General features: G+C 38.6%; 2 protein-coding genes across 2 annotated transcripts; both read left to right on the top strand.

Annotated features, from left to right (window-relative positions):
• On the top strand, positions 1 to 5,920 carry LOC144633143 (pyroglutamylated RF-amide peptide receptor-like). Its single transcript, XM_078491943.1, has 5 exons — positions 1 to 46; positions 1,370 to 1,518; positions 3,097 to 3,373; positions 4,426 to 4,680; positions 5,427 to 5,920. Exons 2-5 carry the CDS (start codon positions 1,403 to 1,405, stop codon positions 5,772 to 5,774), a joined length of 996 nt encoding a protein of 331 aa, XP_078348069.1. The 5' UTR covers positions 1 to 46; positions 1,370 to 1,402; the 3' UTR covers positions 5,775 to 5,920.
• Positions 5,921 to 11,317: 5,397 nt separating this feature from the next.
• Positions 11,318 to 15,005, top strand: LOC144632223 (pyroglutamylated RF-amide peptide receptor-like). Its single transcript, XM_078490818.1, has 4 exons — positions 11,318 to 11,486; positions 12,239 to 12,509; positions 13,644 to 13,898; positions 14,616 to 15,005. Exons 1-4 carry the CDS (start codon positions 11,374 to 11,376, stop codon positions 15,003 to 15,005), a joined length of 1,029 nt encoding a protein of 342 aa, XP_078346944.1. The 5' UTR covers positions 11,318 to 11,373.
• The last annotated feature ends 11,900 nt before the right edge of the window (positions 15,006 to 26,905 follow it).

Here is a 26,905-nt window from a genome sequence, read left to right as displayed (position 1 = left end):
GGTAAAGTTACGTTCCTAGCTCCAACTTTTCCTTCATCTTCGCAAGGTAATGATTTCGTTTTTAGTTGTTGTTGTTGCTGTTCTTATATAAATTGTTCCCAAACCTCTTTTCATTCTAATAGAGATAATTAATTTAAAAATTACTTTCTTGCTGTTTTAATCAGACTCGATAAAAGCCTTTGGAATCATCTACTTCGCTGTTTCTTTTTTCTTGTTGTTTTGTTTACCTTAAAATTTGCAAATAAATAACTAACTGTAAACGGCTATCACACTTTGAAAAACTTGAAGAAGAAAAAAATACGATTCGTTTTCTGTGGTTTGCCTTTTTCACAGACAATCGGATTTTAGAGGGTTCATTTTAATGAGTCTAAATGCAACGTCAGCGAAAGTTTGATAATTTCGTTGTTTGCATTCGCCGTTCGCGATCGTCCTCTGCGAAACGAATGCCACTTTGAAACGCATGACTTTGGAACATGAATCTTAATTGAAGAAGTTTTTCTGCGCAGACGTAATTGACTCTTTCCAGAACACGTGTATTTTTTATAGAACGCGTCTTAATGGGATGAGTGTACCTTGGAAAGCACGCCTTCATGGAAATAAAACAGTGAAGATGTCTTATAGTACTTTTAGCCAACTTGAAGACAAGAAGTCCGCTTTTTTTGCAACAATAATTCTTCATGACAGCAAGATTACTTAATATGGATCAAAGGCTTTGCCATTATTTGTTGACAAAACATCTGACACCCAAATGACACGTATGCTTAATCATAACCATGAACATAATATTTCAATTCTTTCACCAACATGATTCTGCTCATTTGACATTTTATTCATTGCCGCTCTCGCCAAATAAAAGTTTAGTTTAAAAACTAAAACAGGCTAAAGTTTAATGCACGGCAGGGGTATATTTTCGTTTGCATCTGCTCAAGTTTATAGAATAAACTCTAGAAAATTATTATTTGTTTAAATTACTGACAGTAGCGTTCTTAATAAATAAACTGCTGAAAACACATATCTAACAATTTTGTAGCGTGGGTAGAAAGTATCGGCAGTATTGAAAAGGCAGAAGTTGAAAAACGTTGAAAACGCAGAAGTCAAGGTTTAAACGGCAACGACGTTTATTGGCATTAGCTTCATATTACACGCTTTGCAACTGGATGTTTAAAATGTTGTTTGCTTTTGGAAATAACCCAAATCAAATATGCTTCAGATAATGCCATTATGTAAAATAGCTTAATGCTCCTTTCCCTTCAGTGGACCACGAACCGGATGCATTAAATGTCAGAAATCGATAAACGTTATAATGACAAGTGGTAAGCCGTTATCAATTATCAAGTTTTAACATTATCATTGTGTTGCTTTTATCCAGTTTACACCCGAATAACATCGACACTCGTCCATCATGTCCGATTCAGCTGCTGCTGTTATCGGCATAACGGTGCTAACTATACTCTTCATTGCTGATATCGTTGGAAACTCTCTCGTTTGTGCGATCATAAAGAGAAATCGGGATATGAGGTGAGTCGACGTCGTGTGTACTTCATTAAAAGTAGACAGTGAGCACACTCTTTGTAATAAGGATGAAAATAATTTTTTGAGGCAAAATACTGAATATCAATTTTTCTATAACGTCATGATCCTCCCTGACTTTGCGAACACAAAAATGAAAGTTTAAGAAACAGGAATTGTCCAACAAATCCGCCTCGAAGAAAAACAAATCACCCACGGGAGCATAATCAATGGTCAAATATCTGTGACCAGGGGGGTTGTTAACATACAAAAAATCAACCGTTTGGCTCAGCCCGCGATTTTCGGATATTTGACTATGATCAATAAAGTGGATTTCACTGTAATGAAGAAAATTCATGAAGACGAAAGCAACGTAAAAAATGCGTTGCCCACTAGTCCTTTGCTATATGGAATTATAAATTAACCAGATTGGATCGTACAGTGCATTAAAACTTATTTTATGGCCTGGAGGGGAATGCACAAATACAAAACAACTCTGAGTGGTTCCATTCAATGGACCACTCTAAATGACTAATGTATACACGCTTTCATCCATATCAAATGACCATGTGCTTTTGACTAATTGATAGCAATAAGGCCACCCAGGCTTTCTAAAACAGTTAAGTAGACACTCAGTCCACCATTTTCTATGTGAAATCTCCAAGTCTTATTGGTTTTCACACTGTTTTCTATTTAAACAATAGAGTGTTTCTGTCGAGGAATGATCAGCTGAAGTTGCTTCGCAAAAAGCCGGAAAGCGAAGCTTCGAGGGATATATGATAATTTTAAAAACAGTTCAAATTTCAAGGGGCAACTATCAGACCAATGGTTCCGAGACGAAAACATTATATCGTCTTCTAAATTTTCTTCCGCGCTCCCGCATTTAAAAACAAGTATCTTAAATTATTTTTAACTTTTAGGATGAAAGACTCAAAAGTAACAAACGAAACAGAACCAGACAAGAGACCCACTTAATGCAGATTAACCAATTTTATGTCTGTAGCCCCGCTTGTTTACAAAAAAATTAACGGACGAATGCTATCTATCCAGGTGTTTTCGTCGGAATGGCACTATGAGCTGAAAGTGTCTCTCCGCGGATGAACACTCTAACGTTAAGCACTGGCCAAACGGTAACGCAAATTTGATCTCGATCGAAGTGCACGCAAGTCCTGGCCAAACGGAGCCGCAAGTAGACGCAAGTTTTCAACTTGCGCCTACTTTCGTTGCCGTTTGGTCAGGGCTTTACACGATCAATATTAACCAATTAGAATCGGAGAAAGTTTTGTGGTGGACTATTACCTCTGATAGAACACGATCGCACGAGCGTTGCGTTTGGCTTTAAAAAATACATAAAAATGTAGGTTTTAGGCTTCAATCCTTTGATTGTCTAAGCAATTAGACTACTCGACCTCGTTTTCTATGAGAGATAGTCATCACGGCTGCGCCTCGTTGTCAATTTGCATGGATGACCCTTTTTATTTGATAATTGGAGCTCTTACGGTTTCAAGAACACATGACTAATATTCCGGTGCACATATTAATTTCTTCCATTAAAAGGGTATTTAACACAAGCTTTCAATTCAACAGGAGTCCTATAAATTATCTTCTCCTGAGCCTGGCTGTAGCGGATATTCTTTTCGCGACGTTTATCGCCCCAAATGTATTCTTTATCCACCTTTCATTTGCCCACCATCCGGACGGCATGACTGGTACCGTTTTATGCATACTGTTGACAAATGGAAATGTCGCGTGGGTTGGGGCCACCTCCTCGATTGTGAACTTGGCTGCAATCGCCATTGAGCGATATTATGTCGTAATGTATCCTCACGATAACAAAGGAAAATTTACAAAGGGTAAACTAAAGGTGAGTTGGTTGATTGATTGATTTTAACCGGAGTGTTGATTCAATTTAACATTGATAGTGGTTAAATTGTTTTGGCTTAATGGTGTTAGTTTCAACAAATACAAGTATCCATTTTTGATGCTTCACAATACGAAATGGTAAGGGATTTTTTACTTTATATACTAACCCTCGGGCATACAAGCAAATTCATACCCACACCGTCGTACAGTACAAGAAGGGGTGAATGGAACCCCCCTAGAGTTTCGCTCTATTAAAGCCCAGCGATAATATTTTTGCACTGTATAGAAAGCCCGTAGCTTGCTCTACAAGATAACGTAACTTTTATTGCCTATGACGTCACATGAGGTAATTAAGACCGCCATTTTGGATCCGCCATCTTTAATTTCGCCATTTTCTAAGAAAGTTGGAGAATAACGGAAATTGATGCAAAATGTTGTTTGACATGTTTGACACATCAAAGTTTCCGCAGGGGATGAACGAACAGCTACTGAAAGTTTCAGCATTGAAAAGTAAATCCTCTTTTCAAAATTTCGATGCGATAAGGTTCTACCGCGGATGGACATCCATAGTATCTGTCCGAGGAAAATACCCGGTAGTATCCGATAGTACTCGTCCGTGATTTTCCGTAAACAAGTGGGCCTCAAACAGAAAAAGAATTGAATTCATTGCATGTAGACAAATTGTTAGACAAGTCTTTCATCCTTAAAAGTAAAAATTTAATTCAAGTGCTTGTTTTTGAATGGGCGCACTGAAAACATACTGATAAACAATAAACACGACAAAGTGATTTTGTCTCGGAACTATCGGTGTAAAAAGTTGCCCCTTGGAAATTTGATGTTCTTAAAACCAGCATATCATACATCAAAGCTTTGCTTCTCGGGCTAATATTTTTTTGAAGCAAATAAAAAATTTTCGCGGGGCAACTATCAGCCGATAGTTTCTCGACAGAAATATTCCTTAATTCATCACAAAAAATGAAAGAAAAAAAGGATATAAAGTTATCATCATCATTATTATCAACAATATCACGAGGTTTACGCTGTTCTTTTTAGGTAATCATTCCTGGTGTTTGGATCTTCTCATTACTACTCAATATTCCCGGCGCCTTGGTATCAAAATTTGACAAGGAAAGCAACTCGTGCGTGTTCAGCTGGCCTGAAAAGTGGATGGGCCAGGCTGTTATTGTGGCTTGGGAAACCACAGTTGTTCTTACCATGGCACTGATGATTGTGTTGTACTCCAGAGTCGTGTACAATTTGTGGTTCAAACGTAATGACAATAGTCAACAACTCACTTTCCAACAACAAGTAAGTATTAAAAGAGATAATTTGTAATAATCTTCCTCAGATGAAACCATACCCTTTTAAGTTTTGTTTGTTTGTTATTCTTTCTTAGGTGCTTCTTTTTATTTGGCAACTGTTATTGTGAGCTTTTTGTATAGAGTTCATCACTATCCACACGAACGGTATACCATTTAAAACTTGGCTACCGTATTTCATTAATGAAGTACGTCTAGCGCCTGTTTGTATGGAAGAGAGTTGCCCCTGGTTGGAGGGTGACCCTCTTCCCCGAGCCATCATTGCAGAGCGTTTATATAAAAAAAGTTGTCCCTGTTGACCAAGAGAGTTGTTATAATTATAAAACATCTAATATGGCGGCTTTTTTCTAAAATCAGGAACGACGAAGACCATTTTTGGACGAATTTACAGCTAACGTAGATTTCAAAATATCGCTCATGTTCCGTATGTGTCCACTTGTCCCTGGTAGGCAAGGCAAAACAACCAAACTGTTTATATGGAATGGCTTACTCCCTAGGGTTACCCTACCTTTAAAGCGAGTGACCCTTCACCTAGGATCACCCTGCCTCCCAAGCCAACTTTGCAAATTCTCATATTGATATAAACTGAGCTTGCAGCTATTTTTTTCAAAAAACGTATGAAAGGCTCTCTCGCCCAGGATGGCTCGGTATGGAAGGTAAACCCTCCTACAAGAGACAACTTTTCTTCATATAAACAGGCCCTAAAACGTCGGCTTTGTATTTATCAATACACAGGGTGTGCTGAAGGTACGGAAACGTGTCACCTTGATGGTCGTGGCTGTAAGTGTGATATTTGTAATTTGTTGGGGCACAGATGTAGTTGTCTACGTCATAAAGGACATAATATCCTACAACATTGGTCCTGTCCCAGTCGCAATCGCTAACACAATGTCTGTGTTAAATTCCGCTGTCAACCCGTTTGTCTACGCGCTCTTCAACCAACAATTCAGGGAGAAGATAAAGAGTATGTTGTGCTGCGGTAGTTCCTCTGCACACAGGGTTCATCCTACGCCTGAAACACAGGAACTCCAACTTACCAGCAATACCAGCCACCAGCCCCAAGCAGTATCATCCCAGGAGTGATTGCATTATTTCTTCTAGTCAGGAAGGAGTCAAATAACACGCTTATTAAAGGATGCATTCTTAACTACCAATTTGTTGGAAACGTCGTATATATTTTAAAATTAAGATAAGTGCCAACAGAAAAAGAACGTCCCCTTGCTTAAGGTCACATATCGTTTTTACCTGTTGGTAGGATTTAAAACAACCAAATACCATCTTAAGCGATCCCTAAGCAACTGCTCTGGATCTGTAGTATTTCCGCGCTTTTTGCCGTTGTCCGAGGGAAAAATTGTGAAAAACCTTTCATATGAAAATCCGCTTGATTGCATAAAGATGTTGCACCACAGCCGAGTTGTTCAGAGCATATAAACACTCGAGGGTTCCAATTCTCTTGTATAAAAGTGTTATGTGGAGATAAGTCGACGTCAGAAATCCCCATTTAAGAAAAACTCAGGAAACCTAAACTAAGAAAAAACGTACATCGAGCAAACCGGCCGAGGACTGTACAGGTCCGCAAATGATCCCGGCCCGCAAATGATCCCGGGTCCGCAAATGATCCCAATTTGGACCGCAAATGATCCCAGTACCGGAAATGATTTGTGTAAATGATACAACAGAATACTTGGAATGGCGTGGACTTTATGAATAGTCTATGGATGTATATTAATAAACATGTATATTAATAATGACAAGTTCCTCAGGCATAAACGCAACGATAAAAAGCGGTGAAAATTATGCGCGAAATAACAAAATAAACATGTGACTATCTAAGTTTTTCATTTAGAAAACGCACCTAAAAAATAAACATGAATCTTCGAAGACGCCTCTGCTGTCTAATTAACCAAGGTAGACACGAGCTTCCTTCTCCTTGGAAGCGCACAAGATTTCTACGTGCGAATTTTGGAGATTATGACAGATTTGTAGTTTATTTTGAAATCATTATTTGAAAACACATTTTCCTTCACAATTCGTTCTTGCAAATATTAAATGAAATACAGTAGGCGATTGAGTTATTACCACCACAGCGTCTCTGGGTAGATTTATTTGCATACCGCACGCGTAGAGCTGTCAACTTTTGCACGTGCAATTTTTTTTTACTGTCAATATCAATCTGTACTGAAAGCTACGGAAAAATGAAGTCAGTTTTATAGAGAATTTTCAGTTGCCTTTAAGCTCCAGAACATTGTGAAAATCCTGTGTCAGAATTTATTTCAGTGGCTTGATAAAGACATTCAAAGAAAAAATAAACCACAGATTTCGAAAGAGAGTGGCTCGAATACGAGAGTCGGAGATCGATATGATTGAAATCAGCAACAAAACTCAACTTTCTTCCAAACGTTTCGTCTAGACATTGTCGCTATGAACGCTGCGTGACTGCGTGTAAATGAATGGCTATCAGCTAAAAGCATTTCGCCGCAAATAAATCATCCCTTGATTGGAGAGAGTTCATATTTCTGTTGGTTAGATTGTTAAACTTTATGCCACGTTTTAGGTTAGTAATCGGTGCATATTTATCAGCTATATCGATAAAGTTGTGGTTTTAAATAAAATCGTTCAAATACGGTACATTCTCTCGCGTTAATTGTTTTTCTTATTGTTGTATTATTAATAAATTTAAATCCCCTGTCCAAATTCTTTAGTCCACGCATATCCATCATTTACGGTTAGGCGACTGTTTCCGGTCCGGGGATCATTTGTGGTTCAATTTGGGGATCATTTCTGGTCTTGGGATCATTGGCGGTCCAATTTGGGGATCATTTGCGGTCCTGGGATCATTTGCGGGTCGGGATCATTTGCGGGCCTGTACAGGACTCTCCTTGAAAGGAAAATGGCGTATTGAGATTAAAGAAATAAGCGACACTTGCAATCATCTTCAATTGAAAATGGTAACGAAAAGGCAAGGGAAAAGAAGTCGTCTTAATGACCCGTAATGTATATAATGATTGTTGTCTAAATATTTTTAGTGATCAGTCTAAGTTTACACGGAGGGCAAATTTCAATGTTTCCTTAAAGGTTGCTTAGATAAGAAGACATATCGTGACATTTATCCAACAGGCTCGGACAACATGGACAACGGGTAGCTAATTCTTATCTACCTTTTCGATTTATCGTTTCCTCAATAAATTATTTAGGTATCTTGTTTCTATTCTCAGCCGACATATTCCCGATAAATATACAACGCAGGATTCTTTTTATTTTGTAAAGGAATTTTAAAATGTTAAATAATAAGATAAGTTTTATTTCTTATATTATTTGATGTACAAATTTTATTTACCGATATCTTTTTTGAGAAGACAAAAATATTGCTGTTAATACTGTTTTTTAAAAAAATAATCCTGATTTTCCCATAGTATTAGTCTTAAAAAGTTATTCTCATTTGCTGCTTCCTATCCCCATTGTTTATTTATTTGTGGGCTTTATAATACAAGCTAAGCTTTGTTGAGAGTCCACTAAATTAACGCTCTCATGTATTTTGGAATTATTGTATATTTGTTAACTTATGGTTAAAATGATAATAAAGAATAATTGATTGATTGATTAATTGATTGATTGATTGATACTTAAATTTATCTTGACCAGCTCATCTTTCAGCCCTTGCCAAACATTGTTAATTTTTCGGATAAAGGGCCACTCTTTCTCTGCCACCCTCTTGAAGTTGAAGTTGCCACTACTGCTGCTAATTATACTACTTCTACTTCTACTTCTACTTCCACTACCACTTCCAGTTACACTTTCACTTCCGCAACCGCAACCGCTTCCGCTACTGATATAGTCTGGTCGCTCTAAGGAGCCTTTTATAATAGCTTTAAAACTGCGACCTCAGTGAGAGTCTAATAATTTCGTCGTTTGCCTTCGCCGTCGTCTCTATGAAACGAATGACACATTGGCCGTTTTTACACTAGAGATGGACAAATCATCGAGCCGGAAAATCGTCTGAGACAGACAAGTCGTCTTAGTTTGAAAACGGGACGGACACGATTTTGGACGTACAAGTCGTCTGAATTTGTCCGTCGATTTGGCCGTCTGGGAAGACGATTTTTCGAGGACGACTTGGCCGTCTTAAATTCACACTAGACGAACAAATCGTCAGACGACTTGTCCGTCTAGACGATTTGTCCGTCATATATTGTGAAAAAGGCCATTGAAACGCAGGTCTTAGTAATTGTTTTGTCTCTTAAAAACTCGTGCCTCTCGAACATATGTCACTGTCACAAATCGCGAATCTCAATCGAAGGCGTTATTGACTCTTTCAGAATGTGGGTATTTATTTAGGGAACGTGTATCAATAGGGCGCCTGCTCCTTTTGTTTTCTTGGAAAGCGCGTCTCCGTTGGAAGTCATAGAGGTAGTATTTTATCCAAGACACAAAGTCCATTTTTTTGTAAAACATTTTTTTCTTAATGTGTAGTAAATAATAAAGATGGTAAATTTCAAGCTCGGTGATAAATAGTGAAGAAATTATTCAACATGACACGAGCGTGGGACAAAGAAAAAATCTGAGTCCCCGACGGGAATCGAATGTTATTCAACATTGTCATGTTGAATAATTTCTTCACTATTTATCACCGAGCTTGAAATTTACCATCTTTATTATTTACTACACATTTGATGGTTTCGACATTGCTGATCCTAGCAGTATGCAGGACGCGTGTCAAAATAAAAAATTTTCACCGGAAATTAAAATTTCGACATTCTGATCCTAGCAGTATGCAGGACGCGTGTCATATATCAACCTAGTAAATGGCCCAGCTCACAACGAGTCTCTCGTAGCTCAGTTGGTTAGAGCGCCCAACCGGTATCTGGGAGGCCATGGGTTCGATTCCCGTCGGGGACTCAGATTTTTTCTTTGTCCCACGCTCGTGTCATGTTGAATAATTTCTTCACCATTTTTTTCTTCTTATTATAGATAGTAGAAATGTCATTATTTGCTGACAAGACATCTGACACCGAGTTGACTCGTTAATGTTTATCATTACCAGGATGGTAAATTCTCAGTTCTTTCAGCAAAATATTAATTCGTTCGATGTGACATTTGTCTCTTGGCTAAATTTAAAATTTTAAAAATTTTGTTTTATTCATCGCTGTTCCCACTGAATTAAGAATATGTTTGTATTGCAGTAGTAAGTTTTGGTTGCACCTGCTTTCTTTCATTACACTCAAAAGTGTAAAAAGTAATTATTTGTCAAAATTACACGCAATAGCGTTCTTTATTACATGTATATGACTAGCTCCGTGTGCGGTCAAGAAGAAGCGAATCTCGTGCTCTGATTGGCTACCTGAGCGGTCAAGATGGAGCCATCTTGACCGCTCGGGATCGCCCGCTGTGTGTTTCTGCAAGCGAAAAAACTTTTTCCGAGGCTACTTCGTCGTGAATTTGCGTTTTTGAAACTATTTTCCGAGACAACGCAAAGATTTTCTGCCTGTTTCTAGCAACTTGAAGACATGATATCGTTCTTTTTTTGGCCGAAAAGGGAGGGAAGTCCATGACATACCTGAAAAATAAAGAACTCGGCAAACTTGTTGTGTAAACTCTTCAAAAATCGAAGAAAACGGACGACACGGCGAACCTTACACTGTAAGCCTAAAATCTTTTCATCGAGTCCTCTAACTCTCACGTCGAATATGGGTGGGTCGAACATTTAAATAAATGATGTAGAAAAGTTTAAGCTTTTGCCGTGAAGTGGTATATTCCAAACGCTTTCAACAAGCATAAATCACAATTTCAATATTCAGCTCGCGTCGGGGCAGGTTTGCATCAGAAAGCGCCAGAAGCGAGCAAATACTCTACAAAACGTCCAATATAATCAAAAGGCTGGCGGCCAGATGGAATGGACATTCTTGCTTTAATACTTCAAACTCAACGTTGATTCGCAAATTTAAGCCATTTCAATATCTTTTTGAGGGTTACGAAAGAGGTAAATGTCGCTGTTTTCGCATCGCCTGGCTTCTTGACAGTCACTCATCAAATTCAAACCAATGAATTGATTTTAGTGCGCGCCATTGATTTTGTATGTAACTGGTTACGTTTTCAGTGCTCGAAAAAGAGTCATATAATAAATCCTTTATTGACCAAGCTTGTTCGCTCAAGACGGCAGGATATTGGCCTCGTTCCTTTTTGCGTGTTTAGGGACTTCGCGCTTGGTCAATAACCCATAGATATCACCAACTGCTAAAGAAACTTAATTTGACTAACAGATTGAAAACTAATCAATTACTGTTGACAAACTAAACACGAGTCTTGCAACCAATAACATCACGGCAAACTGACCAATCAGCTTCAACGGACCAGACTTATAACATTATCGACTGAACGCAGCTTCAGTACACTAATACAAAATTTAAACAAAAACGACTTCGATTGACATATGAATAATGAAAATTTCTTAATTGTTTGCCATTTTTAAGAAATCCAATAACATATGGTTCAGGTAATGTCATTGTGTAAAATAGATTAATGTTCCTTTCCGTTCAGTACGTACTGGTAGACCACGTACCGGACTCATTAAATGCCAGTAATCGATGGCTGTTATAATCACTAGTGGTAAGCTGTTATCAGTTATCAAGATTCGTTTGTTGTTTATATCCAGGTTCCAACCGAATAACATCGACACTTTTCCACCATGTCCGAATCAGCTGGTGTTACCATAACAACGGTGTTTTTCATACTCGTCATTCTAAACATTGTGGGAAACTCTTTCGTTTGTGCGATCATAAAGAGAAATCGAGATATGAGGTATGTCGAGACTACTTGTATAGTTCATTAAAAGTAGTACGCGAGTACGATCTTCATAAAAGGGGGTAAAACAAAACAACCTAGTAGGATGAAAACAGAATTCCAGTGTTCAAACTTTTAAGGCAAAATACTGCTCAGGGGTGGTTTTTTAGTATTTCTGACGCCAATGATATTTGTTGATGTATGTTAAATGCGAGTGCATCCATACTTATGAAAAAAAAAAAAAAACGGAAAAGGTTATTAGGCTCTAAGCGGGATTGGACACCCACGACCTTTACGTTACCGGTGCAATGCTCTGCCACTGGTCCAGTCTCAACCAGAACCATTTGGGACTGATGGTGTGTCGTATGTGGGTTAGCCCTTTATGTTTGGTGGACATGATACATGGCCCAGGTATATGTGAAATAAATAAATGAATGTGTGTCTAGCAGTAACAATGTAATATATATGATAAATGCAAGTGCAGCCATACTATAAAAAAAAAAAAAAACTGAAAAAAAGAAATCCAGGCTATGAGCGGGACTCAAGCCCAGGACCTTTACATTACCGGTGCAATGCTTTACCACTGACCTATTTCGCCAATTGTCATTTGTTTTGGTTTCATTTTTTTAAACTAACTTTTATGACCACTATAAACAGTCCACTTTTATATCAATAAAATTTCCAGGGATATCTTTAATAGCGTTTAGAGCTTCTTTACGTACACACGACTTACACTATGCTGCGCATACCTGTTTCTGCCAATACCACAGGACTCCCATCAGTTATCTACTTTTGAACCTGGCTGTGGCGGATATCCTGTACGCGATGTTTGAAGTGCCTTATGTCTTTTTCAAGCTGTATTTCAACCACCCAGACGGCGTGACTGGTACAGTACTGTGCAAACTTCTGACAGGTGGTAATATCGCATCTGTTGGGATAACCTCTTCTTTTGTCATTCTGGCTGCAATCGCTATTGAACGATATTATGCAGTAATGTATCCTTACGGTAACAAATGGAAACTTACCGAGGACAAACTGAAGGTAAGTTTGACCGGCAATTTTCAATTTATTTATATCGTTGGTGACTAGAGTGTTTATTTAATATAATCCTTTAAATTTGTTGTTAATACTTAATGGTTCATATTTAGACGTTTATTGGCAAAAGAAAGAATTAAAAATAGCCCAAAAATGGGTCAGACTGAATTAGTTCAATGCTTATTTAAGCGCGAATAAGTGCAAGAAACTAGTTTTGATGACTCACTACAAATGGTATGGGAAGTGTCTATGGGTAAAAAAAAGGATCGGGAAATTTTTAGAATTATGACAAAACGCGCGTGCAATTGATTTGATCATTTGGTTATCGTTTACCGATTGAAAATTACCGTTCTCATTCGATAGATAATTTTTATTGGTAGTTTTTGTATTGAGAACTCCAAGCATAAAAAATTTTTAAAGCATACTGCTGAGGTTCACAATTTTCTGATTTTTATGTAATTAGCTTCCTGTTCAATCTTTTACGGCAAAATACCGCTCAGGGGTCGATATTAATTCATTCTGACCGCCAATGATACTTGTTGATATATGATAAATGTGAGTGCCGCCACACTACAGAAAAAAAAACCTGAAAAATATTTTCAGGCTATGAGCGAGATTCAAATTGCGTTATCGATGCAATGCTCTGCCACTACTTTATAAATGGGTGCCACTACTTTATAAATGGGTAGCTTAAATCTTATCACGTGACTAAAGCAAACTCGTCTAGATGCACTTCAAGCGATAATATACAAGGTCCAAACTTTGAGAACATTTTTTAACCTAGACAGCACCTGAAACGTTGCCATAGCAATGTTGTAATTTCGCAAGTGTGGTAATAAATTAATGCTGAAATTTCACGCCAAAATGAAAGAGTAATTTTTCGCTTATATTTTTATTCATAAAACATACCAAGGCAATCCAACCAAGGGAAAAGCGCCCTGAGGAAAAGGGTAAAGGCAGTCTTATCCTCATTTTCTGCATAACCAATTATTACATAAGCTTCAGGAAAAGGAAAAAGAAAAAGATAACCTCTACAAGGTGGAAACATTTACCGCCTCTATATGATAATGTCTTTATATAAAACCATTTTGTTTTGCCACTGTGAATCAATATCCCATGGTTAACGCTTTACTTCTTCAGGTGATCATTCCTGGAATTTGGATCTGCTCCTTAATACTCAATATTCCGCAGTTCCTGACAAAGATCTTTAACAAGAAGACCAACTCGTGCGAATTCATGTGGCCAGAGGATTGGATGGCCAAGGTTTATCAGACTTTGAAGTGGAATCTCGTGATAGCCCTAACCTTGATACTGATGATTGTGTTGTACTCCAGAGTCGTGTACACTTTGTGGTTCAAATCTGATGAGGCCAATCAACTCACCCACGAACAAATGGTAAGCGTAAACTTAGAAGTCATGGAATCCAGTACCATTAATTCCTTTAGTTGGTCACGTGGTACATATATTTACTTTATGAACTTCTCCTAATCTTATAACTATTATAGATAGAGTTAACAAACTCGTAATCAGTCAGGCAATAGATCTTTGGCTTCTAAATGGAGGACACAGGGAGCAGAGGAGTTCAGTCAGAACTGATCAATAAAATACGTCTTACCTCTTTGAAATGCACTCTTTCTTGCGTATATTTTTCCCGTAATAAGCTCATTATGCGACCCACAATTCACTCATTTGCGGCGTTCCGATGCCTCGAATCTCAACAAAACTCGTGCGATCGTTTTCAGCGCCATTATTTTGAAACGTATCGACCGCCTACTGCTGTAATGCTGTCTTTAGAGACCAAGGTCACAAAATCAGCGGTCGATATTTTCAAAAATAATGGCGCTGAAATCGATCGCAGAGTTTTGATGAGATTCGAGGCATTGGAACGCCGCAAATGAGTGCATTTGGGTCGCATAATGAGCTGATTACGGGAAAAATATACGCAAGAGTGCATTTCAAAAATGTAAGACGTATGTTATTGGTCAGTTCTAACTGAACTCCTCCGCTCCCTGTGTGGAGGATGAAGCCTTCCGCTCCACAAGAGCTATTATCTGGATACTGCATTGATCCAAATATCGTTTTTATAAAGATATTTTCATTATCAATACTCAGGGCGTCCTGAAGCTACGAAAGCGTGTGACGCTGATGATCGTAGCTGTCAGTATTATATTTGGAATCTGTTGGGGAGTGGATCAAGTTGTCTACACCTTAAAGCTGACCGCAAACTTCAACGTTGGTCCCATCCCGACCGCCATCGCTAACACAATGGTCCTGTTTAATTCTGCTGTCAACCCGTTTGTTTACGCTCTGTTAAACAAGCAATTCAGGGAGAAGATGAAGAGAATGTTATGCTGCATTGGGTCCTCTACACACAGGGTTCATCCTGCTCATGAACCTCAGACAATGGAACTTGCCAACAATCAACAACCAGCCGGCCCACACAGTAGCACAACTGAATGCTTGCATGAGATCATGTTTTCTAGTAAGGATGGAGTCAAATGAAACGCTTTTTTAGGAGAACTCCATTCGATAGAAAGGGCCTTTTCGAGCTTACTTTTACCTTCGAAAAGAAAATCATAACCTTGATGGTTGTTTGATCTTTGATAGAATAGATTTTTACGACATTATTTCCGATTATCCTTCAGTTTTGAGTTCAATTAAAAAGATATAACATCCACTTGAGAGAGTGCTTCATCGCATTTTGATCAAACACCTCGAAATTCGTTTAAAATACACCGCTGCTCCGTGTTTAGATATGCAGTTTGGTGGCATGTTATTCTTTTTTTTTACAATATTAACCCTCGGACGTACAGGGGGGATAAAGGGGGGGATGCCATCCCCCATAAGATTTTTCCAAAATCAACCATGTGCCCATGATATTTGCCATGGCAACGTCACAATTACAAGCAGGTCTGGTCAAAAATCGTTATTTTTAACATTTTTCGCTATTTTTCCAGTTTTTTGAAAGGGAATTGGACGATTTGTTTATTGTTACATTCCATAAGCATTCTGGCTTGATTTTGCATCAATTTGAATTGTTTTGTAACTTTCAAATCCAAGATGGCGGAACCAAGATGGCGGATCTAATGACGTCACGTTACGTCATATGACGTCACAGCCAACAAAAATTATGTCATCTTGTAGAGTAAGCGACTGGCTTTCTGCTCAGTGTAAAATAAGTTCGCTGCGCCTTAATAGAACGAAAAATCTGGGGTGGGGGGGGGGGGTTTCCATCCACTCCCCTCCTTGTACGATGGTGGAGGTATGAGTTTGCTTGTAGGTCCGAGGGCTACGTTGATGACCATAATTTTAGTGTTAGTCTAGAACTGGCCTGTTCCAGGGGTTCGGTTATTTGTGGAACTGCACAAAGAATTGCGGATAAGAAATAAAAAAAGGAGTAATCTATGACGTCGAAACTTTCACTAGCTATTCATTCGTCCCTTACAGAAATTTCAATATGTCAATGTGTCCATGATTTTTGATAATGCCATGGCAACGTCCTCATTGCAAGCAGGTCTGGTCAAAATTTGTGACATTTTTCTTTATTTTTTCCAGTTTTCGAAAAGTTATAAAACAACTAATTGACTAATTGTAAATTGAATAATGAAATAAAAATAGCACCAATTTCCGATTGTTGCAATCCATAGTATTACCCTTAGGGACAGTTTGCAGTGCCTAAAAAGACAAAATAAGTTGCTTGCAAACACGATAGGTATAAAAAATAGTTTGCATTTCGAAAAAAGGTTCATAGATTAAACAAAAAAATTGCATTGGAAAATTTTTCAAATCCCCTCCCCTACCCCCCCCCCCCCCCTCTCCAGGAAAATAATGGTTCGTCCCTTAACAGCAAATAAAAGCTAACCGCAAGCAAAACAGAGTACGCCGGACTGCGAGAGTATTTTCTAAATATTTGTTGACAAAATATGTTGTGACTTTGAGACTGTGGGAGCAGCAGATTAATGACACGTAGTTGTAGTTCGGGACTGCAGGAGAGATTTATTATTCGGACTGCGAAACTGCGGAATTTTTTATGACAAAACTATCGTGACTTCGGAACTGCGGGAGCAGCAGTTTAATGTCACGCAACTGTCGACGGGTATTCTGAAGTTTAGTTTAACAAAGTCGGCGCACAGATATTTTGTTGCTTTTCTATTGACTTATCCAATAACAGCTATGTTAATTTAACTTGCATACGTAAATATTCGAAAAAATATGCCAACATTTGCAAACGTATTAGTCTCCTAAATCTAAGGTCTTATGGTTTTGAAATAACGGGAGGCCCATGGCTTAATTTTCCTTAAATAACTGCTTAAGTAGAATCGTTTTCAAAATATTTCAAAATTTGAAGAAAAGGACAATTTTACATTCCGAAATTTTTCCGCTTTCCCTTATAAAACACCTGGGTCTATTTGACTCTTTTGTGATGATAATTTGACTATATACACCACACACCACATATATACATGCACAATTATATATCACCTGTGGTAAAGTTCCGTTCGTAGCTTTTATTTCGAATTCTCCTCAAGGTAAAGATTTTCTTTTTGTTCTTAGTTTGTTTGTTTCCAAAGCATTTTCGTTTTAATAGAATTGATGTTGGCCTAATTAGATAATTAGATAGTTAACGTGTTGGTCGGTATTGTCTTCAGTATTGTGTTATTTTCACCAGATGAAAACTTCTGGTGAATGTATGATTTTAAAAAACGGGTTAGCACGGGATGAAGCATAAAGCACGGACACAAAGACTTTTATACAAGAAAAAAATGCAAAATTAAACACCCATCAAGCACACGGTATTAAATATTCTCTGTATACAACTTTGTTCGGTGTTATCTGGAAGAGCGTCGTTGTTAATATTTGTGACAACCTTTTACATGTAAAATTATTTAACCTATGCAGAAACTCGAGGGCCCACCATTAAAGTCGAGAGTGAAAATTTGCAATAGAGCTTCTCTTTCAAATTTTAAGCTGGCGTTTGATATGTGCCGTGTGAAAAGAAATGTGCATCTGCTTTTCCCAAGTCGTTGTTATCCACTTTCTTGATGTTTAAGAGGTTGTCTCTCTAATAACCGACCATCGATTTTGGTTCGAAAATATTAATTCGATTTTTCTCATTTGCTGGAGTTTTTAAGTCTTTATCTAGTTAATCACTAAAATGAGATTTAATTGATTAAAAATTCTAATTTGTGTTTTTAAGGATCGATCGAAGTTTGTAATCGACACCAACTACACGCCTCGAGAAACTGTTAAAATAACACGTATTGCAGTTGCTCTCAAAATATAAGTATTCGCTTACAAGACAGACCCAGTTATTTTTTTTAACTACAGACTCATCATTGTAGTTTATTTAGCAATGTTTCAAATATTATTCATTCTTATTTCTTTATAGGTAAAAAAAGATTTTCGACCCGCCAAATCCAGCTTTGAACTAAACGCGGAAATGGCCCAACTTTGAATGCAAATTTAATTTTAAAAATATGGCACCTGCTTGGGACTGCTTAATGACATGAACAGAATCCATTAATGATCTTTAATTTAAAATAAATAAAATTTGGCAGCACACCAGTCACACAAAGTCTGCAAAGCTGACAACAGCTTAAAATACAGGAAATTTTGAAAATATAAAAGTAACGAACATCTTCGCTTTTACAAATTGTTTGGATGAATTCGCATTTTTAAACCACTTAAGTTCTCTTTACTGGCATTAGAATGTTTGTTTCATGTCTTCAGTGCGTTGGCTACTTATTACGGGAAAAATTATGCACAGCATGACGCAGAAAAAAAAATGATGATAATAATAATAATAATAATAATAATAATAATAATAATAATAATAATAATAATAACATTGGAAGAGCTTCCATAAGGGTGCTTCTTCGTCTTCCAATAAACTACAATTACTTGAAATTATTGTAATATTAAACATTGTTAATATTAACAATGGAATTAAAAACTATAAAAAGCTAAAGTTTATGATAAAATAACACAACTAAAATAACAAAATCTATCATAAAAATAATTCGATTTGTTAAAATTTCAATAGGATTTTGTTGCCAACTTTACAGTTCAATTATGAGTCGGTAGCATATATAGCGTTTGAATAAAATAAGTTAATTATTGTTTAGTGGTCTAGCTTATGATTCAGTAGCATAAAAAGCGTTCGGATAAAATAAATGATTAAAATGTTAATGTTTCGCCCAATTGAAAATGAGTAATTACTGGTCTGCATTCAGTGATAAGCTAAGTGGTTCAGTTTATAAGTCAGCAGAAGCTAAATAGCGTTTAAGTAAAGGAAGTGATTAAAGATGAGTATTTACTGTTTTGTGACTGGGCGATAATAGAAAAGCTTGTTGCGAGTCCTAGATAATTAAAAAAAGCTAAGTGCTCTAGCTAGTTTAAGAGTTAATGGTATAACTAGCATTGAATGATAAAAAAAATCATTAAAAAGCAGATGGTTCCGTCAATTAGAGATGTAACAAAAGTTCAGTCTAAGTGGTCTCGTTTTTCATTTATCTTGAACTGAATTTTCTTTCATTTTGCAGGGCGAGTTGTCGAAGCGAAGGTTGAATTTGATACGCGGACAGCAACATTCGTGAGATTGCACAATCATAAAACATCGCCAGAGGTAAATTTTAATTCTCTTTGATTGAAAACCTTATCCTTAAGGTGGCTCAACTGGATTTTCAAGGGGTAACACCGCTCAAGTTTGAGAATTAACTACGTCGCCATTAACAATGCTATCGAAAAACGATCACCACAGTTGTATTAGATAAAGATGAATTTTTTTTATGACCAGTGTTATATTGACATCGGAGTTGCCATAGCGACGAAATGACGTCATTACGTTTTTTACTTTCGCTCGTATTGCTCGGCACCAGGAGATTTTTTCGAAAATCGCTCAAAGGAGCTTGTACCACACATAGCTGCCTCGATGTTGGCAAAGTTTGAACAAATTCTATGAGAGCGTTTTCGAAATATTTGGGGGTGAAGTTTTCGGGGCTATAAATTCAGTCAAAAACATACTTATGAGAAATTGGGGCAATATATAAAGAAAACGACGCGCCTGTGAATTGCAATTTCATCATATAGTAGTTTGATTCCATTTAAAGTCGTGTGTAAAACAGTGGTGGGGATTGCTTTGGTCGATTGCGAGAAAAAGAATTTGATGAGCGTGCGTTCCGGTGCTCTTGTTGCCATTTTTGTTTATAATTTGGTCTATGCCTACAAAAGTGATAATAAATTAAAAACCGCTCGATGAATTTTTTTAAAAATTTGACAAACTCGAGGTTTGACATCAATTGATAAAGCTTGCAAGTTTCAAGCTCATTGAAAACATTTAAGGCAGTAAAATTGGGCCTCCAATGTACTGAATTTTTCTCGCAGATTTCGTGTTTACAAGCGAGTGTCCTCATTATTCACGGGTATTGTTTTCAAGTTTCATATCTACGTGCACCACTCCAGTAAAAAATTCATTTGCATCAAACAGGACGCTCGATTGCTTTCCGAAACATTTTCCGAAGCATGCCAATCCGCCTTGGGGTGAGAATAGCAATGACAATATATGCAGAATAATAGCTTTCGTTTTCTGTACAGAGGCCCTTGACATCAATAGCCCGACAAATGCTGTTACAATTTTTTAAGCAATATAAGCATGTTTCGGAAAATTGTTCGGAAAGCAGCCGAGCGCCCTGTTTAATGCAAATGAATTTTTTTGCTGAAGTCGTGCACGTGAATATGAAACTTGAAAACAATACCCGTGAATAATGAGGACACTCGCTTGTAAACACGAAATCTGCGAGGAAAAATCAGTACATTGGAGGCCCAATTTTACTGCCTTAAATGTTTTCAATGAGCTTGAAACTTGCAAGCTTTATCAATTTATGACAAACCTCGAGTTTGTCAAATTTTAAAAAAAATTCATCGAGCGGTTTTTAATTTATCATCACTTTTGTAGGCATAGATCAAATTATAAACAAAAATGGCAACAAGAGCACCGGAACGCACGATTATCAAATTCTTTTTTCTCGCAATCGACCAAAGCAATCCCCACCACTGTTTTACACACGATTTTAAATGGAATCAAACTACTATAAGATGAAATTGCAATTCACAGGCGCGTCGTTTTCTTTAGATATTACCCCATTTTCTCGTAACTATGTTTTTGACTGTATTTATAGCCCCGAAAACTTCATCCCCAAATATTTCGAAAACGCTCTCATAGAATTTGTTCAAACTTTGCCAACATCGAGGCAGCTATGTGTGGTACAAGCTCCTTTGAGCGATTTTCGAAAAAATCTCCTGGTGCCGAGCAATACGAGCGAAAGTAAAAAACGTAATGACGTCATTTCGTCGCTATGGCAACTCCGATGTCAATATAACACTGGTCATAAAAAATTTCATCTTTATCTAATACAACTGTGGTGATCGTTTTTCGGTAGCATTGTTAATGGCGACGTAGTTAATTCATCAACTTGAGCGGTGTTACCCCTAAAAATTCCAGTTGAGCCACCTTAAAATGGTGGCATGTTATGAATGCTTCAGGTGCAGCTCTTTTTTGTTTCTCATGTTTATTTCCTTATCATAATTTGGCTTGTTTTCTTACCAATGTTTTTTTAGCATTCAGAATTTAAGCTTATGTACCTTTATAACGACTAGGTCACCAAAGGAGTAGCAAAAGCTTAGCATTTAATAAACGATTCTGGCTATTTTCTTTTGCTCATTGCCATTTAAAATAGATATAACCTGAAAGTCAAACTCCTGAAAAGAAAAATATCCTGAAATACAAGGCCTCCGCCAAGTATCCGGAAAGTTTCTTGCATAAATTCGTGGAAAATTGAAAACCAAACAGACTTGGACATGCGAAACTAGTATCAAAATGATTGAACTACGAAGTTCAAGCCAGCAAAAGTGGTTTGCGGGTATTAACGTTACGAACAATTACGAAAACTGCTTACCAATTATCCCTTCAATGTACAAAGAATAGAAACTTATAGTTTTCAATTTTTAACGCAGAAGCCTACCGACTAACAGTTTGACAAAAAATCGGACCCGTTAAAGGGAAACTATCCTTCCGAAATAGCAAAATTTCACTCAGCTTATTTAATTCCATATTATATCGCTAAATGCCACCAAATATACAGCTTAGTTGGATAAAAATGATACTATAGAGCAAAACAGACGCAGTAGTTTCGAGAAAACGTGCAGGATTGCAAGAATTGAAATGGATTACAGTTTGTGAAATTTGATTTATTTACAAGATGTCAAGAAATCAAACTTGCCATTCTTTTTTTGACAGTTCTGTTGTGATATTGAATAAGTTTGCATAATTAAGTGACTAGTGCACGTGACTAAGATTGTTATGTAACCGCGCCTCGGGTCTCGCGTGGTCTTGTTCGTCAGCCATTAAAAGTTGTTGTGTTTGCTTGGTCTTGGCGTCTTTACGTTGATCGTAACATGGTGTCAGACGCGGGATTTTAACCCAACTGTTCAGAATTACTTCGTAGCTTTGAAGTCTTCAAGTCCAGCGCTTCGTCCGCGATTGGTAGGCTGTTGTGAAGTCTATAGTTTGCGTTCGAGTTTGCTTTGGTTCGTTGCACGTGGCATTACAAGTATCATGGCTGCTGTCAGTACTACAGCGAAAATTCCCTCGCCGCTGAATCTTACTGACCGTTTGCATCAAGGAGAAAATTGGAAATCGTTTCGACGTGAATGGAAGTTTTACGAGCTAGCGGCTGGCATTCACAAGAAACAAGAAGAAGTTCGGGTGGCTTCGCTGTTGAATGTGATCGGTAAAGAAGGAATGGACGTGTACGACACCTTCCAATGGGCTAATGCTTCGGACGCTCTGAAGATCGATAAGGTTCTTGAAAAGTTCGAAGAACGTTGTGTCCCTGCACGGAACGAAACCTATGAAAGATATGTTTTCTTCAAACGTGAGCAATTGTCCAGTGAGTCGCTTGATAATTACATAACTGCATTGATGAAGCTTTCAGAATCGTGTGGTTTTGGCGCGTTACGAGAATCGCTGGTTCGAGACCGCTTAATTCTCGGTGTGAAAGATGATAGAGTTCGTGAAAAGCTTCTTGGAAAGCGAGACCTCGATCTCGATAAAGCCATCGAAACTATCAAGGCAAGTCAAGTTACTCACGGGCGAGCGACCGAAATTTCAGAAGAATCTTCAGGATACGAAGATATTAATCGAGTGAGTCACAAACCTCCGTTTAAAAACAAGCGCCGGAAAACGCCGCCTCCCAAGCTTCCGTCGCCAAACAAGGGACTTCCCAAGCTGAAAGAGTGTTTGTTTTGTGGTGGTAAACATGCACTGGAAAGGAAATTGTGCCCGGCCTCTGGTCAGAAATGTAAGAAGCGTGGTAAACAAGGTCATTTTGCAGTCAAGTGTCACGGCAACTCAGAAGGTGCGAAAGTTCACATGGTCGAAGAAGAATTTTACATTCATAGCTTCAGTGGTCGAGATCAAGCTCTCGTTTTACTAACTGTCAATGATTCAGCATCAGTGACATTTCAAATTGATACAGGTTCCACTGCAAATATTTTGCCACTGCAGGATTACATTAGGGCAACAAACGATCACAGCAAAGCTAAAATTGTTCCCAAGGACATTACACTTGTTATGCATGATCTCTCGAGGCGAAAGGCACTTGGCTTTGCCAGGATGAAAGTGGAACATAATGGTAGTAAGCATGAACTGAATTTTGTCACTGTCGACCAGAAGGTCACACCTTTGCTTGGTTTGCAGTCATCAAAGGGGATGGGTCTTATCAAGATTATGGTCTCTAGTGCTGATACCCCTATCAATAATGTAATTGAAGCCCCGAAACAAGATCCAGTAGTTTCTGAGGATGTCACCAATGATTCTGTGCTTAGTCCTTTTGTTGATGTGTTCCAAGGCATTGGCTGTTTACCCGGGGAATACAACATCCAGCTGAGTAAAGATGTTCACCCTGTTGTTCACCCCCCACGAAGAGTGCCTGTTCCTAAGAAAGAGGCAATGAAGACCGAGCTTGACAAGATGGTTGCCAAGGAGATTATTACTCCAGTTACAGAGCCAACTGACTGGGTGTCGAGTGTCTTAGCAGTCCCCAAGAAGGATGGATCGGTTCGCATTTGTCTAGATCCCAAAGATTTGAACACTGCCATAAAGCATTCTCATTACCCTTTACCGACAGTTGAAGATGTCACAACTCGTCTCACAAATGCAAAGTGTTCAGTGTGTTTGATGCGAAAAGTGGATTTTGGCAAGTGAAACTAACTGAGCAATCAAGCTTTTACACCACTTTTAACACCCCCTTTGGCCGCTTTCGTTGGCTGAGAATGCCATTTGGCATAAGTTCTGCGCCCGAGATATGGCAGCGGCAGATGCATGAAGCAATTGAGGGTCTCCAAGGAGTGGAAGTTATCGCCGATGATTTCCTGGTTTGTGGATTTGGAGACACTGTCGATGAAGCAGTAAAGGATCATGATCAGAATTTAACGGCTTTCCTTCAAAGATACCGTAAGTTGAATCTGACACTTAATCTTCAGAAGGTTAAGCTTCGCCTATCTCAAGTACCATTTATGGGTCATCTACTCACAGCTGATGGTGTGGTAACCGACCCAAACAAAGTTCGTGCCATACGTGACATGCCAACCCCCAACAGATGTCAAATCCCTGAAGCGATTCCTTGGCATGGTTACTTACCTCGCCAAGTTCTTACCAAACCTGTCCAGTGTCTGTGAGCCGTTGAGACGACTGGAGCTTAAGAATACTGAATGGTGTTGGCTGCCTGTTCATGATGAAGCTGTCCAGAGTATCAAGAATCTTGTTTGTAAAGCTCCAGTGTTGAAGTTTTACGATGTCAATCAGGAAGTCACAATCGAAAGTGACGCATCGCTTTCTGGACTTGGCGCCTCCCTACTTCAGGAGGGTCAGCCAGTTGCATTTGCCTCTAGAGCCCTAACTCCAGCAGAAGGTCGTTACGCGCAGATTGAAAAAGAGCTTCTCTCAGTCGTGTTTGCCTGTGAGCGATTTGATACGTACCTGTTTGGTCGAGATGTGGTACACGTTAAAACAGATCATCAACCCCTAGAAGCTATTTTCAAGAAAGACCTTGGCTCTGCTCCCAAGCGTCTCCAGCGGATGCTGCTGCGTCTACAGCGATACAACCTTGATGTAAAGTACCAAAAAGGAAGCTCGATGGTTATGTCAGATCCCCTGTCCCGAGCCTATCTAGATGAACCTCCCACTCAGACCGAGTACTGTAGTGAGTTAGAGGCGATAATACTTACAGAGGATCTTCCCATTTCAGAAGCACGACTAATGGAATTCAAAGAAGGCACAGCCTCAGATGAAAACCTTCAAACCCTTTTGTCAGTTGTCCTAGAAGGTTGGCCTAGCACTCCCGATGAAGTTCCAGCAGAGGTCAAGCCATATTTTCAGTTTCGAGATGAAATCACAGCTCAAAATGGTCTGCTGTTCAAGGCTGAGCGTCTTATTGTACCTGCCAAGTTAAGAAAGGAAATGATGGAAATAGTTCATTCGTCTCATCTCGGTATCGAGGGATGTCTCAGACGAGCTAGAGAGGTGTTTTACTGGCCGCGTATGAATGCTGAGTTGAAAGACTTCATTCTGAAGTGTGATATTTGCAACTCCTTCAAGCCAGAGCAGCCTCGAGAACCGCTAATGCCCCATGAAATTCCATCAAGGCCTTGGCAAAAAGTTGGCACAGATATGTTCTTCTTTGATGGGCGTCAGTACCTGATTACAGTTGATTATTACTCCTCTTTCTTCGAGGTTGACAAGCTTGACATGACAGACTCCAGGACAGTTATTGCGAAGTTGAAAATGCATTTTAGTCGTCATGGAATTCCGGAGGTTGTAATCTCCGACAACGGACCACAGTATTCTTCTGCTGAGTTTGCAAAGTTTGCAAATGACTGGCATTTTCAACACATCACATCCTCTCCGCGTTATCCCCAAAGTAATGGAAAGGTCGAGAGTGCTGTGAAAATCTGTGAAAACCTAATGAAGAAGGCAGCGTGTGGAAAGTTTGACCCGTACCTTGCTCTTCTAGACTACCGCAACACGCCCACAGAAATTGGTTCATCCCCAGCACAAAGGCTGTTCAGCAGAAGAACACGCAATTTGTTACCTCTGTCAAGTAAACAACTACAGCCTAACACACTCCCCCCACAAGCTGTCCAAGACAAGCTGATTAACTCTAAACAGAAGCAGGCTTTCTACTACAACCTGAAAGGAAAAGCATTGCCTGAGTTGCAACCTGGACAGACAGTCAGGATGAAGAAGCCAAAAGAATGTACTTGGACAGAAGCTGTTTGCAAGAAAATGATTGGCCCACGTTCCTATGTTGTTGTATCGGGTGTCCAAACGTACAGGCGAAATCGCCGACAGCTGCGATCGGTGCCACAATCAGATTCTCCAGCTATTGTGCAACCAGCATTTGAGCCACTGCGATCATTGCCACAAGCAGATTCCCCATCTGTTGTGAAATCTGCAGCTGAACCTCTGCCTGTTGTGAAACCTTCAGCTAAACCTCCGTCTGTTCTGAAACCTGCAGCAGAGCATATGGAACTTGCATCCAATCCGACTGTTACAAGGAGTGGTCGTATTGTGAAACCACCAGCCCGTTTTCAGGACTTTACTACTTAGACCTGTTAGACATTTTCTATTTGGAACTCTGATTCATTGTTGAACATGTACACTGTTGTTGTTTTTATTACTAAGGAACTCAGTCGCTTTTTGTGCGAGAACTTTGTGAGACACTTTCTTTACAAAGGGGAAGATGTTGTGATATTGAATAAGTTTGCATAATTAAGTGACTAGTGCACGTGACTAAGATTGTTATGTAACCGCGCCTCGGGTCTCGCGTGGTCTTGTTCGTCAGCCATTAAAAGTTGTTGTGTTTGCTTGGTCTTGGCGTCTTTACGTTGATCGTAACAAGTTCGACAATTCTACCCATTATTTGTCTGTTTCTGTTTAGTTTATATTTCTTTGCTATTATCACTTTTGGCGATGATTTCTTCCGATTTTCAGATAATAAAGGAAGCTTAAAGCTAGCTCCTGGCCATAATCATAAAACACAGACAGTGTCTCTTTAATAGCGAGAGGTGTGCCTTCTGTCAAAGAAAGAAAAATGACTGGAACATCTGGGATGAAGGGAGGGGGGTTTGTTTATGGTGAGATGTCCACATGATCCGGCTGGGATTGTTGTACCAAAAATTTGTTTCCCGGTTTATCTTTCCATCAGATTCACTGCAACGGTCAATGCAACTTTATTAACTGCGCGTATATAAGGCCCCTTTCGGAAAAAAATAAATTCCAATAAATGTTTAGATTCTACACCACAAGTTGCAGGTCTGTTTTTTTTTTGTCATAAATTCTATAA

The sequence above is a fragment of the Oculina patagonica genome, chromosome 12 (assembly GCF_052425735.1).
Source record: "Oculina patagonica isolate OP01 chromosome 12, crgOcupat, whole genome shotgun sequence".
In the NCBI taxonomy this organism is placed as follows: domain Eukaryota; kingdom Metazoa; phylum Cnidaria; class Anthozoa; order Scleractinia; family Oculinidae; genus Oculina; species Oculina patagonica.
Note: the sequence above shows the minus strand (reverse complement) of the source record. Positions and strands in the feature narration are given on the sequence as shown.

What these genes read in the sequence shown, in the direction of transcription:
- LOC144632223 (XM_078490818.1), top strand. Translation starts at nt 11,374, where the DNA reads ATGTCCGAATCAGCTGGTGTTACCATAACAACGGTGTTTTTCATACTC. An exon ending in TTACCGAGGACAAACTGAAG is followed by an intron (nt 12,510 to 13,643) that starts GTAAGTTTGACC and finishes TTACTTCTTCAG; the next exon opens with GTGATCATTCCTGGAATTTG. An exon ending in AACTCACCCACGAACAAATG is followed by an intron (nt 13,899 to 14,615) that starts GTAAGCGTAAAC and finishes ATCAATACTCAG; the next exon opens with GGCGTCCTGAAGCTACGAAA.
- LOC144633143 (XM_078491943.1), top strand. Translation starts at nt 1,403, where the DNA reads ATGTCCGATTCAGCTGCTGCTGTTATCGGCATAACGGTGCTAACTATA. An exon ending in AAGAGAAATCGGGATATGAG is followed by an intron (nt 1,519 to 3,096) that starts GTGAGTCGACGT and finishes TCAATTCAACAG; the next exon opens with GAGTCCTATAAATTATCTTC. An exon ending in AACTCACTTTCCAACAACAA is followed by an intron (nt 4,681 to 5,426) that starts GTAAGTATTAAA and finishes ATCAATACACAG; the next exon opens with GGTGTGCTGAAGGTACGGAA.